The 16,110-nt window shown below is 41.9% G+C and overlaps 1 protein-coding gene across 3 annotated transcripts in view; it reads left to right on the top strand.

Annotated features, from left to right (window-relative positions):
* The window catches only part of DCDC2C (doublecortin domain containing 2C), a 107,290-nt gene that overhangs the window by 74,326 nt on the left and 16,854 nt on the right, over positions 1 to 16,110 (top strand). For all 3 annotated transcript variants that reach the window (XM_038396333.2, XM_038396334.2, XM_038396332.2), the window contains exons 9-11: positions 5,432 to 5,494; positions 8,088 to 8,129; positions 12,729 to 12,798. In XM_038396333.2, the coding sequence (XP_038252261.1) occupies positions 5,432 to 5,494; positions 8,088 to 8,129; positions 12,729 to 12,798 (175 nt within the window). The remainder of the gene's footprint in view (positions 1 to 5,431; positions 5,495 to 8,087; positions 8,130 to 12,728; positions 12,799 to 16,110) is intronic.

The following is a 16,110-nucleotide window of genomic DNA, read 5'->3' as shown; positions in this document are numbered from 1 at the left end:
CAAATATTGGTCTCACCAATGCTGTACACCGGGGTAGGCAACCTATGGCATGTGTGCCAAAGGCAGCATGCGAGCTGATTTTCGGTGGCACTCACACTGCCCTGGTCCTGGCCACCGGTTCGGCGGGCTCTGCATTTTAATTTAATTTTAAATGAAGCTTCTTAAACATTTTAAAACCTTATTTACTTTGCAACAGTAGTTTAGTTATATATTATAGACTTATAGAAAGAGACCTTCTAAAAATGTTAAAATGTATTACTGGCATGCGAAACCTTAAATTAGAGTGATGAAGACTCAGCACACCACTTCTGAAAGGTTGCTGACCCCTGCTGTACACGATGCAAAATCACTTGCCTACCTTTACTTTCTATCCCCCAGTTTATACATCCAAGGATCTTTTATATTCTCATCTTTTAATTCTTTATCAATTAAATCCAGTACCAGCTTTTCCATTATTTTCCTGGAATTGATGTGAGGTTAACTGACCATATTTACCTGGGTCATCCTGCTTTCTCTTTTTCAATATTGCCACTTTCAACATTAATACTCTTACAGTGTTCTGGAATTTCCCTAGTCTTCCAAGATTTATTAAAAATTAACATCAGCGTGCCAGAGATTTTTTCAGCCAATTCTTTTAAGACTCTTTAGTGCAAGCTGTTTAGGTCTATTGATTTTAAAATGTTTATCATTAGTAGATGATGCTGTCTAGCATCCTCCTCAGTAAAACAGACACTGGAAATTGCTTCATCATCCTCCTGTGATACGAGTACATCCTCCCTCTTCTTTAAAAAAAAAGTCAGAAATATTTATTGAACACTTCTGTCTTTTCTGCACCATTATTAATAATTTTACCATCTCCATCTACCATTGCTAGGATTTTTTGTTCCTAATATACCAGGGATGGCCAAACTTTGGCTCATGAACCACATGCGGCTCTTTTATAATTAAAGTGCGGCTCACAGATTCCCCCTCCGGGCTCCCCATTCTCCACCTACCAGACTGAGGAGGGAGCTTGGGACTCTGCCTTGCAGCAGGGTGGTGGGATAGGGACTTCTGCTCAGTGGGGAGGAGGATCTTGGGGCTTCAGCCTCACAGGGCGTGCCTGCTTGTGTTCGGGGCTTCAGCAGGAGCAGGGCTGAAACCCTGAGCCCCGGCAGGTGCCTCCCAAGGTGCTGAAGCCCTGACTCCCAGCAGGTGTGCCCTGGCTCGCAAACTTCTGAAAATTGTCGTATGCTGCTCAGGGGTCTGTAAGTTTGGCCACCCCTGTAATATACTTAAAAAACTCCTTCCTATTGTCCTTAGCCCTATTAGCATGGATTTTTCTCTATGTTACTGGAGTCCCAATGGGGGCCAGCTATGGTCACTCAATTAGGGAGAACTGCAGCAAATGGGGCAGACAATCCCTATAAAGCTGGTGGATATTCCAATACTTAGATTTACCAAGACAGCATAAAACAGCTTCTTTATTACCTTACTGGTTATCAGAAGTCCAAACAATACAGTTCCCTTAAAGTGATCCAGCCTCAGGCCTCCATCCAGGTACCTAAGTCAGATATGATGATTTCTGAAAATGTTATTTCAACATACAAAAGAAAAGGTTCTACCAGTCCCAAAGGATTGGACACATTACCTCCCAGGTTACTGAATATTCCCGATCTTACCCAAATACACGCTACAGCCAATTCTTATTAACTAAACTAAACTTTATTAAAAAACAAAAAGAGAGAGTATGGTTAAAAGATCAATTACATACAGAGATGAATTCAATTTTAAGATTCAGATTCATAGCAGAGATGGTGAGTTTTGTAGTTGCAAAGAGTTATTTTGGAAATAGTTCATAGGTTATAGTCCAATGTTCAAATCTCATATTCAGGGCATACCAGCATAACTGGGACCTCAGTCATATGACTCAACTTCCCTGATGATGCTTAAGCAGATCTGAGATAACAGAATCAGGACCCAAGGATCTTTTATCCAATTTCATGTCCTTTTTGACAAGTTGAAGTTCAAAGGTAATTAGCATGATTTTGAAGGAGGTCCATCACCAGTACTTAGCTATATGAATTAACATAAGGCAATTTGCTTGTTCCTCCACCATTCACAGATTATTTGCTATACATCTCAAAACAGATGAATACAGAGATAAACCCTGTTTACAATTCATTTAAATGCTAGGCTGTTCTTTTGATCTCTGAATTATCAGAATACAGCATAGACAGGGACTGTTGCTTAAATCATAAATACACAAAAACACAATATTCTCTCCCCACATGTCTTTTGAGGGTTATTTATTTTGCAGGATGTTTAACCCTTTCTAGCCTTGCGTCACTCCCCAATTCCTTCAGCTTCCCATATCAATTTTCCACACTTCAAAATTTCTAATTTATATGGATTGCTATCTGTTCCCCCCTTTTCCATTTGTTATATATTGCTTTTTATTTTTCATTGCTGACTTCATTTTGCCACTGAACCTGGGTGTGCTTTTCGCCAGAATTGTCCTCTTTTATGGCTGTGAAATTGTGGCTTTTTGGCCAATAGTGGATAGTGGCGGTGGATCATCCCTCTCTGGGTCAGTGGGAAGCCACTCTGCTTCACCAGAGTCAGGGATTTAGCAGAAGAATAAACAGTCGAAGGCTCTGGCCCTTAAGCAGGGAAGAGCAGCAAAAGCATACGGCTTGGGCCATTAGCAGGCAGAGCTCTAAATATCTAAAAATTTCCAACCCTCAGCAGGGCAGGACAACCCATCATTGATCTGGCCCTCAGGTTGGGGCAGAACAACTGGGTAACATATATGACTCTGGCCCTTAGGTAGAGGCAGAGCAAACAAGCATCTATGAGCGCTGGACCTTAGCAGGGGCGAGACGCAATTAATCTCGGGACCTAGGCTCTCAAGCAGGATGGGGGACCAAAGAGTCTCGGAACTCGGGTCTCTGGCAAGGCAGAGCACCAAACCGTCTAGGGGCTCAGGCGAGGCGTTCTCTGACCTCTGAGGCAGGTTGAGAATAGGCAGTCTGTTGCCTGGTGCGTGGCTCAGGTAGGTGGCAGACAATACAGGCCTCGTGCCTACGTGTGGGGAGGCTGCCACCCCAGGGATAGAGGGACCAGTGCCCACTCGACTCCACCAGGTCCCAGCCCAGGGCAGAGTGTTCCACCGCTGGTCAGTGGGGAATCCAGCCGGAACATGCTGACCGCATTTCAGACAGCAATGCAGCCGAACTGGTGTCAGCTATCCCTGGCCACTTCCTCCCTTCCCCTCAGGATGTACCTGGATCTGTGAGATCCTCCTCTTCCCCAGGGTAGATGGCAGTGGCCGTTTGGCCACTATTTGGCTGCTGGATCGGCCTCTTCAGCGGGCTAGGATCTTCCTTGGGCTCCAGCCCCTGGAGCTGGCAGAAGGAATCTGTCTCCTCTGGCAGTTCCTGCCCTACTGAGCTGCAGAGCTCCCCCTTTATACTTCCTGTCCTGCCCTTAACCAAGCCTGGCCGACTCCTCCCACCTGGGTTCGAGGGGCAATACCTCCCCCTCTGCATCAGTGGGAGGCCACTCTGCCTCACTACATGGCCATCCAAAAAATTCATCTTAAAGAACTCCCAATTTTCATTCATGTATTTCTGTCTAATTTTTTCCTCCCAATTAGTTTGGCCAATAATTTCCCTCATTTTCGGGAAATAAACCCTTTTGAAGTCGCCACCACAACAATATGCCTAAGTAACAATAAGGCTAGAGTGCAATGTGCTTTACTGGGGGATGGCATATTACTTGGAAGAGGCATAGTTAAGCTTCTAGGAAATGGTGCAGGATGAGTGAGAGAAAGGTAAAGAAAAACAGCCGCGGAGAGTAGATGGTTCAGGAAGATGTGTGAAGGAAAGCGATCAGAAGATATGGGGATAGCTCTAGAGAGGGAAAAATGATAAAGGTCCTAAGGAAAGAGAGAGAATGGGATAAATGGAGGATGGGAACAGAAATAATAAATGATAGAGAGGAAAACAGAAAGAAATGAAATATGATACTAAAGAATAGAATGTGTGTGTAAATGAGAGAATGAGAGAGAGAGCAGTAAATACACATTTCTTTTTTTATTTGCCAGGTAGTTTTGTAGGGTTGATCCCATCATGGATATGATTTTATATTTGTAGTATAAAATTCTGATGATTTATTTTTGTTTGGTTTGGGGAGATGCATTGTGGGAGGGGCAGCAAAATTTTTCTTTGCCTGGAAAAACAATACATCTCTACTCTAAAGCTACTTTGCATTACTCTGACTGTTAATTGTTTTCCTTCTCTTATTTTTCTTAGAATGTATTTAGTCAGGTAGTTTCCCAAAATTTATTTTACTCCATCAAGCCAAAATGAAATTCCTTGACTTTATGCAGATCATTTGCTTTGCTCTCACAAACCTTCCTCGCTAAATTTTCTCGCTTTCACTCCCTATGTTCCGTTAGTGTTTACAGTTAATTCTTGTTTTAAAATTTCAAAGCACCTGCTAAGCTGGTACTTGCAAAGTAAAATACCTATGTTTCTATGGAGAAAATGGTGTTATAACATTGCAGAGAAAACTAAGGTGTCCTGACATGGATCAAGTGCTCCTTGCTTTACTTATACAACTAGTCCCTACAAAGTCAATATAACTACTTATGTGAGACAGAAGTACAGATTGTGGCACAGTGTGTTTAATCTATATCCTCATTGTATAGCAGGAAAAGATGGTTTACTTTTCTTTTACTTTTTACTTTTACTTTTAGTGGTATACTGTGGAAAAGAGATTTTTCCTTTTCATTGTTAGAATTACTTTCTGAAGTCTTTTTATTCCAAATTCAGTGTAGTGCGGATTTAAATTTCTGTAAACTTTATAGAGATTGTCATAACTATGCTATTTTGTAAACTTCCTTAAATGACCTGTTTACTCAGAAATCTTCTACTAAGCTAATCATTAGCCATTTCAGCATAATGGAAGGAGGTTTTGGTATTTGGTATAATGTTTTTGGTATTATAAATCTGACACTCATTCTTTGTGGTTATGATAAATCACTTTCAAACATTAATGTTAATTATGAGTTCATATAAATTATTTATGAACTGACTGACTTTTACTTATATGAAATACACATTTCATTATTTAAATACTTTGAGCCAAATCCTTCAGCCATAACTTAGGCAAAAGTCCCATTGAAGTCCATACTCAGCCTGAAGTCAAAGTAAAGTCTGCTGGATCAGGGCTTCTGTTTCTTAACAAATACATAATTTTGTGTGTACATATTTTGAAGCACGAATTATTAAACTAGTATTTCTCTTTCTATTATTACTTTTGGTAGACTAAAATTTGTTTTAAAATGCATGTTAAAATGAAATTGAAACCAAAATGAATGTAATAGAAAAGTAGTTAGTAGCTAGGATACAAATTCTGTCTATTAAATTGATTTTTTTTCAACTAGATTCCAGCTCAGATTGTCCAAGAAGAAGAAATTGTGGCACCTGCCAGTACTCTTGCTGATGAGGTTAGATTTTTTTGTTTTCTCATTAGGCAGGAAAGTGTATAAATCTGTAAATTAAGAGTGGACTAGACTAGGAACCCTTGAATCTAACCTCTTTTTGAATTTCAGATTGAATGTGAAACACTTGTATTTGATTCTGAGATCCAAACCAACTAATGTAGCTTTAGTCCTATTGGATCCCAAAGTGGGCTCGATCTATTTTCTTCTTTTAGTTTTGATGCCATTGAACTCTCACAAGAACATCTGATCTCATGAGATATACATTATTCAAAGGTAGTGGAAATCTTGCAGGATCATCTGAACTAACTATATTACTGTCATTTGGGGCTTCAGATTTACGATAACAGTTCATAAAATTTCAGTTGCTACTGAACCAGCCTTGACTGAGACTTGAACCTAGCCTATATCTAATCATCACTTCCTTAACCCATCTGTACCATAAGTTAAAATGCACTACATTTGTAGTAATGTAAATGTCCTTAATTTTCAAAACCAAGTGCCTAAAGTTAGGCTCCTAAGTCCATATTTAGGCACTTAAATAAGTAGTTTGATATTCCAAAGTGCTGAGCATCCAGCAGCCAACATAGAAATCAAGGGAAGTAGCTGGCTGTTGAGCACTTTTGAAACTCAGAACACGTATTTTTGTTCCTAAATTTGGATTCACAAACCTAACATTAGGCACTTGTTTTTGAAAATCTTGGCCTAGATTTTATTCATATTTTATTTAATAAAGATTTTAAGACAAAGTGCTAACTCTAAGCCTTGTGCAGTACACACTGTGGCAGAAATCCTAGCCCCATAGAAGTCAGTGGAATTTTGCCATTGATTACAATAGAGCTAGGAGTTCATCCAGTATGTAGTTTTCATTCTGAGAGAATTGTTAATCTGCAAAGCATTGCTCCTGTATCAATGCCTTCCCCTTTGGGCACTATAAAATTAAAAAACAGAGTCAATGTGATCTAGTATAATTAGAACAGAACACTATGCAAAGGATTCCAAGGTTCTCTTCCTAGGGGCAGGTCTACACTATAACTTAAGTTGATCTAACTTGCGTCGCTCAGGGGTGTGAAAAAAACCCTGCCCCAAGCCACACAAGTTTTGCGCTTTCCACAACAGCGCTATGTCAGCAGGAGATGCTTTCTCGCCAATAGCTTCTGCTTCTTGCTGAGGTGGAGTAATTATGCCGATGGGAGAGCACTCTTCCATCACCATAGCACATCTTCACCAGATGCGCTACAGTGGTGCAGCTGTACTGATGTAGCGCTGCAGTGTAGAATTGCCCTAATTCTCCCACAAAGTGTGACCATGGACAAGGTCTCTTTGCCTTGCTTTAGCCATCTGTAAAATGTATTAATAGTATCTACCTCACAAGTGTGTTGTAAGGTTTCCTTAATTCGTGTCTTAATTGTCAGTTTTTAACGCACATTAATCAGAGTGTTCAGCACCTAGAGCCTAATGCACACAAATTCCACCACTTTCAAGCCCAGAGCAGCTGTGAAAGGCAATGTATGCTGGCTCCAAGGTACACCAACCTGTACAGATGACAGGCTGGTCTGCCACAGTTGTGATAACTACAAGATTTTGGTTGGATAGCTTTACTTTTAATTAAGGTTCAGTGCACCCAAAAATAATATTCTTTATTGTAGGCCGAAGGTGTGTGATGTTGTACAAGACAGTTTTCTCAGATTAATTAAAGGATATCTAAAAGGAATAAAAAAAGAAAAGTGTTTGTTTGTAATCAATATCGTTTAATCAAAATGGTTCAAGCCTGTATTAAACACACATTTGCTTCTGTTTTATTTCAATGCCACAAATAAACCAAGGGGTGGTTTGTAGGCACTGTGCCTTTGCAACATAATAGGTAACTAAATGGTTCAGTAATGGAGTAAGTACTTTGATCCCAGATTCCACAGGATCATTAGAAACAAACCTTTGATAATTATTTGTAAAAATGTGCACAATAATTATTAATCACATTGTTTACTAACACTCATCCCCTTCCATAGATTTATACCAATTTATACTCTGTAGCTAGAGAACTGGACATACTGTTAATAATCTGATAGATTATTTAAAGATTTAATGCAAAACTAGATGTTATTCTCATAATCTCTCACATAGTGCTTTCCATTTACAAACATCAGTTAATGATCACAATGAGCCTTTGAGTAAGGCATTATCTAGAGCGGGGTGGGCAAATTTTTTGGGCCGAGGGCCACATCTGGGTGGGGAAATTGTATGCATAGCCGGGGCTGGGGGTTGGGGTGAGGGAGGGAGTGCGGGGTGTGGGAGGGGTGTGGTGTGCAGGAACGGGCTCAGGGCAAGGGATTGGGGGCAGAGGAGGGGTGTGGACTGGGAGGGAGCTCAGGGCAGGGGGTTGGGATGCAGGAAGGGTGCGGGGTGCAGCAGGGGGCTCAGTCAATTTGAGATTTAATAGAATTTACATTAAAGGAAAATGGTGTGCATGTCAAAGCTATTCTTTATATGTTGTCCATGTGTGAGATTAAAACTGAGAGCAAAGAAAGAGTGATAAACGTTAGTAATGGCATTGCAACTGAAAGTGCAAGTGACTGATCGTTGTATCTTTTTTTTATAGGTTGAGGAAGATGGCAGTCCCTATGAGGATATTGAAAAAAAGGTTTGTATAAAAAAGAATGTCAAGCTACTGGTTTCAGAGTAGTAGCCATGTTAGTCTGTAGCCGCAAAAAGAACAGGAGTACTTGTGGCACCTTAGAGACTAACAAATTTATTGGAGCATAAGCTTTTGTGGGCTATAGCCCACTTCATCAGATGCATAGAATGGAACACGTAGTAAGAAGATATATACGTACAGAGAACGTGAAAAGGTGGCAAAAGCCACACTTTGCTCCCCTGACACTCCTGGCAAAATTGCACCTTAAGAAAGGCTTAAAGCTGCAATATGGATCTAAAAATGTAAAACTAGAACTTGGAATAAAAGGGTATTTAAAATATCCATTACAACTATATTAGAAGCATACCAACTCTAAGAGGCTAATTAATTAAGATGAGCTATTATCAGCAGGAGAAAAAACCTTTTGTTGTGATAATCAAGATGGCCCATTTCAGACAGTTGACAAGAAGGTGTGAGGATACTTAACATAGGGAAGTAGATTCAATTTGTGTAATGACCCAGCCACTCCCAGTCTCTATTCAAGCCCCGTTAATGGCATCTAGTTTGCAAATTCTAGTTCAGCAGTTTCTCGCTGGAGTCTGTTCTTAAAGCTTTTGTTGCAAAATTGCCACCTTTAAGTCTGTTACCGAGTGACCAGAGGGTTGAAGTGTTCTCCTACTGGCTTTTGAATGTTATGGTTCCTGATGCCGGATTTGTATCCATTTATTCTTTTGCGTAGAGACTGTCCAGTTTGGCCAATGTACATGGCAGAGGAGCATTGCTGTCACATGATGGCATATCACGTTGGTAGATGTGCAGGTGAACAAGCCCCTAATGGCGATGTGATTAGGTCCTATGGTGGTGTCACTTGAATAGATATGTGGACAGAGTTGACATCGGGCTTTGTTGCAAGGATAGGTTTCTGGGTTACTGTTTTTGTTGTGTGGTGTGTGGTTGCTGGTGGGTATTTGTGTCAGGTTGGGGAGCTGTCTGTAAGTGAGGACTGGTCTGTCTCCCAAGATCCGTGAGTGAGGGATTGTCTTTCAGGATAGGTTATAGCTCTTTGACGATGTGCTGGAGAGGTTTTAGTTGGGGGCTGAAGGTGATGGCTAGTGGCGTTCTGTTATTTCTTTGTTGGGCCTGTCCTGTAGTAGGTGACTTCTGGGTGCTCTTCTGGCTCTGTCAGTCTGTTCTTTCACTTCAGCAGGTGGGTATTGTAGTTTTAAGAATGCTTGATAGAGATCTTGTAGGTGTTTGTCTCTGTCTGAGGAATTGGAGCAAATGCGGTTGTATCTTAGAGCTTGACTGTCGACAGTGGATCATGTGTGTCCTGGATGGAAGTTGGAGGCATGTATAAGTATAGCGGTCAGTAGGTTTCCGGTATAGGGTGGTGGTTATGTGACCATCGCTTATTAGCACAGTAGTGTCCAGGAAATGGATCTCTTGTGTGGACTGGTCCAGGCTGAGGTTGATGGTGGGATGGAAATTGTTGAAATCATGGTGGAATTCCTCAAGAGCTTCTTTTCCATGGGTCCAGATGATGAAGATGTCATCAATGCCCCTACTCTACTTGCGCTACATTGATGACATCTTCATCATCTGGACCCATGGAAAAGAAGCTCTTGAGGAATTCCACCATGATTTCAACAATTTCCATCCCCCATCAACCTCAGCCTGGACCAGTCCACACAAGAGATCCACTTCCTGGACACTACGGTGCTAATAAGCGATGGTCACATAAACACCACCCTATATCGGAAACCTACTGACCGCTATTCCTACCTACATGCCTCTAGCTTTCATCCAGATCATACCACTCGATCCATTGTCTACAGTCAAGCTCTACGATATAACCGCATTTGCTCCAACCCCTCAGACAGAGACAAATACCTACAAGATCTCTATCATGCATTCCTACAACTACAATACCCACCTGCTGAAGTGAAGAAACAGATTGACAGAGCCAGAAGAGTACCCAGAAGTCACCTACTACAGGACAGGCCCAACAAAGAAAATAAGAATGCCACTAGCCATCACCTTCAGCCCCCAACTAAAACCTCTCCAACGCATCATCAAGGATCTACAACCTATCCTGAAGGACGACCCATCACTCTCACAGATCTTGGAAGACAGGCCAGTCCTTGCTTACAGACAGCCCCCCAATCTGAAGCAAATACTCACCAGCAACCACACACCACACAACAGAACCACTAACCCAGGAACCTATCCTTGCAACAAAGCCCATTGCCAACTCTGTCCACGTATCTATTCAGGGGATACCATCATAGGGCCTAATCACATCAGCCACACTATTAGAGGCTCGTTCACCTGCGCATCTACCAATGTGATATATGCCATCATGTGCCAGCAATACCCCTCTGCCATGTACATTGGCCAAACTGGACAGTCTCTACGTAAAAGAATGAATGGACACAAATCAGACATCAAGAATTATAACATTCAAAAACCAGTTGGAGAACACTTCAATCTCTCTGGTCACTCGATTACAGACCTAAGAGTGGCTATCCTTCAACAAAAAAGCTTCAAAAACAGACTCCAACGAGAGACTGCTGAATTGGAATTAATTTGCAAACTGGATACAATTAACTTAGGCTTGAATAGAGACTGGGAATGGATGAGTCATTACACAAAGTAAAATTATTTCCCCATGATATTTCTCCCCCCCACCCCACCCCCACTGTTCCTCTGATATTCTTGTTAACTGCTGGAATTAGCCTACCTTGCTTGTCACCATGAAAGGTTCCCCCCCTGCTGCTGGTGATGGCTTATCTTAAGTGATCACTCTCCTTACAGTGTGTATGATAAACCCATTGTTTCATGTTCTCTGTGTGTGTATAAATCTCTCCTCTGTTTTTTCCACCAAATGCATCCGATGAAGTGAGCTGTAGCTCACGAAAGCTTATGCTCTAATAAATTTGTTAGTCTCTAAGGTGCCACAAGTACTCCTTTTCTTTTTGCGAATACAGACTAACACGGCTGCTACTCTGAAATCAGTATTATCAATGTGTACAGCTGGTTACATAGGTTTAAACAAGTTATGGGACTTGAATATATGCAAAAAACTATAACAGTAATTGATCATTTTGGTTGCTTTATCAGTATACTAGCAAAGGGTTTCTCTTTAATTAATATTGTTAGAACTGCCAATAAAACTCAGATTGTTTGATCAAGTGTCTCTTGCATAGAAATTTTGTGATTAAAAAAATCAAAGTCACATTGATTCTGTTTATTGATTTTTATAATATGTTGCCCACACAGTATCTCAATTTTTTCTCCACTTATTTTCTTTATACTCTTCTGTGGCTACAATTAAGTATTTTAGTAATTCCCACCTAGACAAGGTCACCATTGATCACTTAGAAGTTGTATAAACTAAGCATCAGTCATCAATAATGCTAAACAGGAAAACAATGGAGAGAACATTCAAAACTGAACTTTTAAATGTCCTATCCATCCATTTAGGTTTTTATCCATATTCATTAGCATATTGTATGTAGAGGAAGATCAAGTATTAATGCAACAATGAGTTAGAGCAGTCACAGGTGCTGGCTTCTAATTTTCCCCGCTCAGCCCCAGGCCCTGCCCCAAATCCACACCTTTCCCCAGGCCCCCAACCCATCTCTTCCTGTCTCCACTCCACCCTTGCCCTGCCTCTTCCCGCCCCACGCCTCCCCACTCCCGCCTCTTCCTCACTTCTTTCCGAGTGCGCCCCACATCTGTTCTGCGGCATGCAGGAGGCGCTGGGAGGGAGGGGGAGGAGTTGATTGGCGGGAGGCTGCTGGCGGGCAGGAGTGTAGGGGAGCTTGGCACCCACTAATTTTTGTGCACAAACTAGGAGGCCTGCCCTCTGGGGGAGGCACAAGAGGTTCTTTGGGGAGGCACAAAGAAACTGGGATTCTGCAGGACTCACTGCCATAATAGCAGGAATGGGATAAAAATAGAGTGGGTCTTGCAGGATGGTACGGGAGTGGGATTAAAAAAAAAGATAGTCCTTCCGGGCCACAAACAACATGTATGTTCCAACCAGCAGCTGTGCCTCTCTGATCACCCAGCTATGAAGGCAGGGCTGCTGCCAGCAGAAGCAGCATTGCCACCCTACTTCTGCTGGCCTTTAGAGCAGGTGACAGGAAGTGGGGGGGACGACAAATTCTGTGAATGGTAAGGGTGGTGTGACTGGAAAAGTTTGCGTACTCACTTAAGAGCTCTTTTACAGCCTAATGCTGTAATAACATCCCATCAGGAAGTTTTTCACTATATCTAACCTTCCATGATTCCATCCGATTACTCCAAATTACACCCAAATAATTCTCTTTTATCTTTTGGGCCAAATTCTTCCTTGGAAATGTTCTGGACATTCCCAGTGACTTCAGTGGGAATTGCATTTGTATGTCCAAGAAAATAATTTAAATTGTGTTTGAATTTGTTTTTTGTATGCTTCAGATATTTGTAGCCTGCCAGCAAGTCTCCCCTTATTTTCTTGTAGCCATTCTATACATGTTAGCTGTTTTAATTTTTCCTTATAAGTCAATCCATCACAGTCTCTGAACCTGTTGCATAGAAAAATACCGATGATTTGTATTTCAGGAAAAGAAGAAAGAATGGAGCTTCAAAAATATGTTTGGATTCTTTCTCAAAAAGCCTGAAGAATCTGAAGGTATGTTATGCAGTTATTGATGGATTAGAAAGAACTCATGCACAAGACAAATTTACAACAGAAAACTGTAATACAATCATCCTAATTTTGTGTTAGATGTAGCCGACTTTCACTTTCCTGCATAAACTCTCCCAGTCAAATTTCCTACACTGAATGATGTAGATTAGGAATCTCTTGAATCAGCAGATTTGAAATTTAGCTGCAAGCCAGCATGTATAAGTGTATTGAACTGACTGATGGGGTATAAGTATGAGTGAAAAAAGAACTTGGCATCAGTTTTCCCCCTGCTGCTAAATTATGAATTTGCTCTTTGAAATAAAGTTGGCTAATAATCTGACAAAGTTATTTTTATGCTGCCTCACATAGCTAATAGATTGGTTAGTGCCACGACACTGTTAGTGGCACAGGCCTGTGTGAAATATCTAGTGCTGGTGATCAAGATAGTGATTCTACTACTATCTTCATTGGCTGCCTAATCTAGGAAAAGGAGACCAAGCGCATAAATCCTCCCTGCTGGTACATAGCCTCTCCATAGGCAAGATCCTCACAGTACCTCCTAAGTGGTACCAACTGGTAACTGGGTCCTTGCATGCCCAGGCAAATTCTGTGAGGGATCTTGGAGCAGCAAGGGGTCCCAGAAATGTAGTGAACATGCCCTGACACTCACTAACCTATGCCCCTAACTACTATGTTGATAGTGAAGACCTCAGTGGTTTCTGTGGCTGATGAGAATATTCTACTCTACAATGTCATAGCAAGAGGATGTCTACTACTATAGAGCAGTGGTTCTCAAACTATGGGGTGGGCTACACAAGAGAGGCGCGGGAATGTATCAAGGGAGGTATGAGCTGTGTGGGTGCGAGCTGTGTGCTTTTTTTTTTTAAAGAGCTGGCTGTCAGCCCTTGGTGGCTGGGGCTCATGCAGAAGGGCTATGCACACCTGGGAGGCGGGGATAAAAGGGACAGCTGGAGCCCCAACACCCTGGGGCCAACAGCCAGAGCCCCACCACCTGGGTTTGCTCTCTCCCCGCCCTCCCCCAGAATCAGTCCCACTGGGAGGTAGCTTGGGCTTGCGCTGTCCTTCCCTGAGTCCCTCACCTGGAGGTGGCAGGACTCTGGCTGCTAACCTCGGGGTGGCAGCAACAGCGCAGAAGTAAGGGTGGCAATGGGGAGTTAAGTCTGCTGTGAAAAGTGATATTGACAAATATCGCTTTTCACATTGCCTCCTTTACTTCCGTGCTGCTGCTGGCAGTAGCGCTGCCTTCAGAGCTGGGTGCCCGGCCAGCAGCCACTGCTCCATGCTCTGACTTCGGAGCAGCCACTGCTCCATGCTCTGCCTTCGGAGCTGGGTTGCTGAATGTGTAATTTGTGTGTCTGTGTGTAAACGACTGCAGACACAAAGAAAGGGGCCCCAATCAAATAAGTTTGAGAATCACTGCTATAGAGGGCTCATGAAATAATTCCACATTGACAGCTATAGCCTGAACCCTAACTCTTACCAGTTCTCTTGGGAATGCATGCTGCTGGACACAGCTGAATGGGAAAGAGCGCATGGATGGTGTGACACAAGCCATCACCACAAAAAATAATTCATGCCCATGATCTGATGATGGGGTAAAGTTTTACAGTGATGGGCAAGTGGCAAAGCCACAGGTGTGGTGATGCTGGTGGTTGTAATCACACATTTGAATGTAGGTGGCTCACAACACCAATTATAAATGTTTCATGGAATATTAGGACTTTATGCAACAACGCTACTGCCAGCCAACCTGAGAGAGGCATAGCACTTGTAAGGGAACTGGTGAGGTATAGGATGACATTGCTGTACTCGGTGAAACCAGATTCTCTGATGAAGGGCAACTAACAGAGATCAGTGCAGGATACACATTCTTCTGATGAGGTCACTATCCTCAGAGCCACAACAATTGGGTGTTGGCTTTACCATTAGCAACTCCAGTGCTTCCAAGTTCAAAAGTCTATCTAAAGGCATAAGTGATGGTCTTTTGGCTCTGTGGTTGCCATTGAAACGTAAGTGGTACGTTACCATCATTAGCGCTTGTACTTCTACTGTGACAAATGCCGACAATGAGAAAGAAAAGTTCGATAGTGACTTAGACAAACTTATTGTGTCTACATCAGTATCAAACTAATTATCATGGGGGACTTTAATACAAGGGTTGGAAGTAACGTGGAAATCTGACAGCCTGCCATTGGACAGTATGGCACTGGGAAAGAGAATAGCAATGGAACTCTGCTACTTAGTGACTGTCAAGTGGCAATTAGTGATCACAAATATGTTTTTCTACCTACCAGATGAAAACCAAAAAGAGGTCATGGATACACCCAAGACCCAAATAATGGGATCTTATTGACTATCATCCATCCATAAGATCTACAGGATGTACAAATCATTGCAGCCATGTGTAGGGCAGACTGCTGGATAGACCATCACATGGCGGGAGGGATAGCTCAGTGGTTTGAGCATTGGCCTGCTAAACCCAGGCTTGTGAGTTCAATCCTTGAGGGGGCCATTTAGGGATCTGGGGCAAAAATTGGGGATTGGTCCTGCTTTGAGCAGGGGGTTGGACTAGATGACCTCCTGAGGTTCCTTCGAACCCTGATATTCTGATTCTACGATCTGTTCCAAACTATTACTAGTAAGTTGACCAGTGTGTCGCAGGTCATCTAAGCCAATCAGACTGCTTAACATAAAGTGATTACAAGATAAAACTACACAAGTGGAGGTCTGTAATAATATTACTGCAGCTTTGTCTGATTGTGCTGGCTTGGCTACTACTGCTAATGTAAACAGTGGGTGGGCTACTTTTCATGACATGGTACATCAAGCTGCTCCTCACAATTTGGCTATAGCAAAATGACATCATCAAGATTAGTTGACAAGAGTGGTCCAGAAATTCAACAGCTACTCACTAAAAAACATGAGCTGCATCCTCAAATTCTTGCATCTCATGTCCCTGTAGGTATAACATACAAGAATCTGTGTCATGAATAGGGATCCTAATTTTCCACAATAAAAAAAGAAAATTTTCCAATTAAAAAAAACTGCATTTTTCTGTGATTAAAAGGAAACACTGAACTTTAGTTTCCCTAGCTACAATATATAAGATATCTGTTAAACACAATATTTTATTGATATATTTACAATTTTTAAGGAAGTTTGAAGCCTACCAGTGCCATCAATCATTATAATAAAATTAATAGAATTGCAATTTGTATTTGCCTGCCTTCAAATGTAATCTATAGCCTGGCTGCATGCAATATAGAACAGCACAATAACATCAATGTGAAATTT

Source organism: Dermochelys coriacea, chromosome 3 (genome assembly GCF_009764565.3).
Source record: "Dermochelys coriacea isolate rDerCor1 chromosome 3, rDerCor1.pri.v4, whole genome shotgun sequence".
Lineage (NCBI taxonomy): Eukaryota > Metazoa > Chordata > Testudines > Dermochelyidae > Dermochelys > Dermochelys coriacea.
The sequence above is the reverse complement of the archived record's forward strand: the minus strand, read 5'-3'. Positions and strand labels throughout refer to the sequence as shown.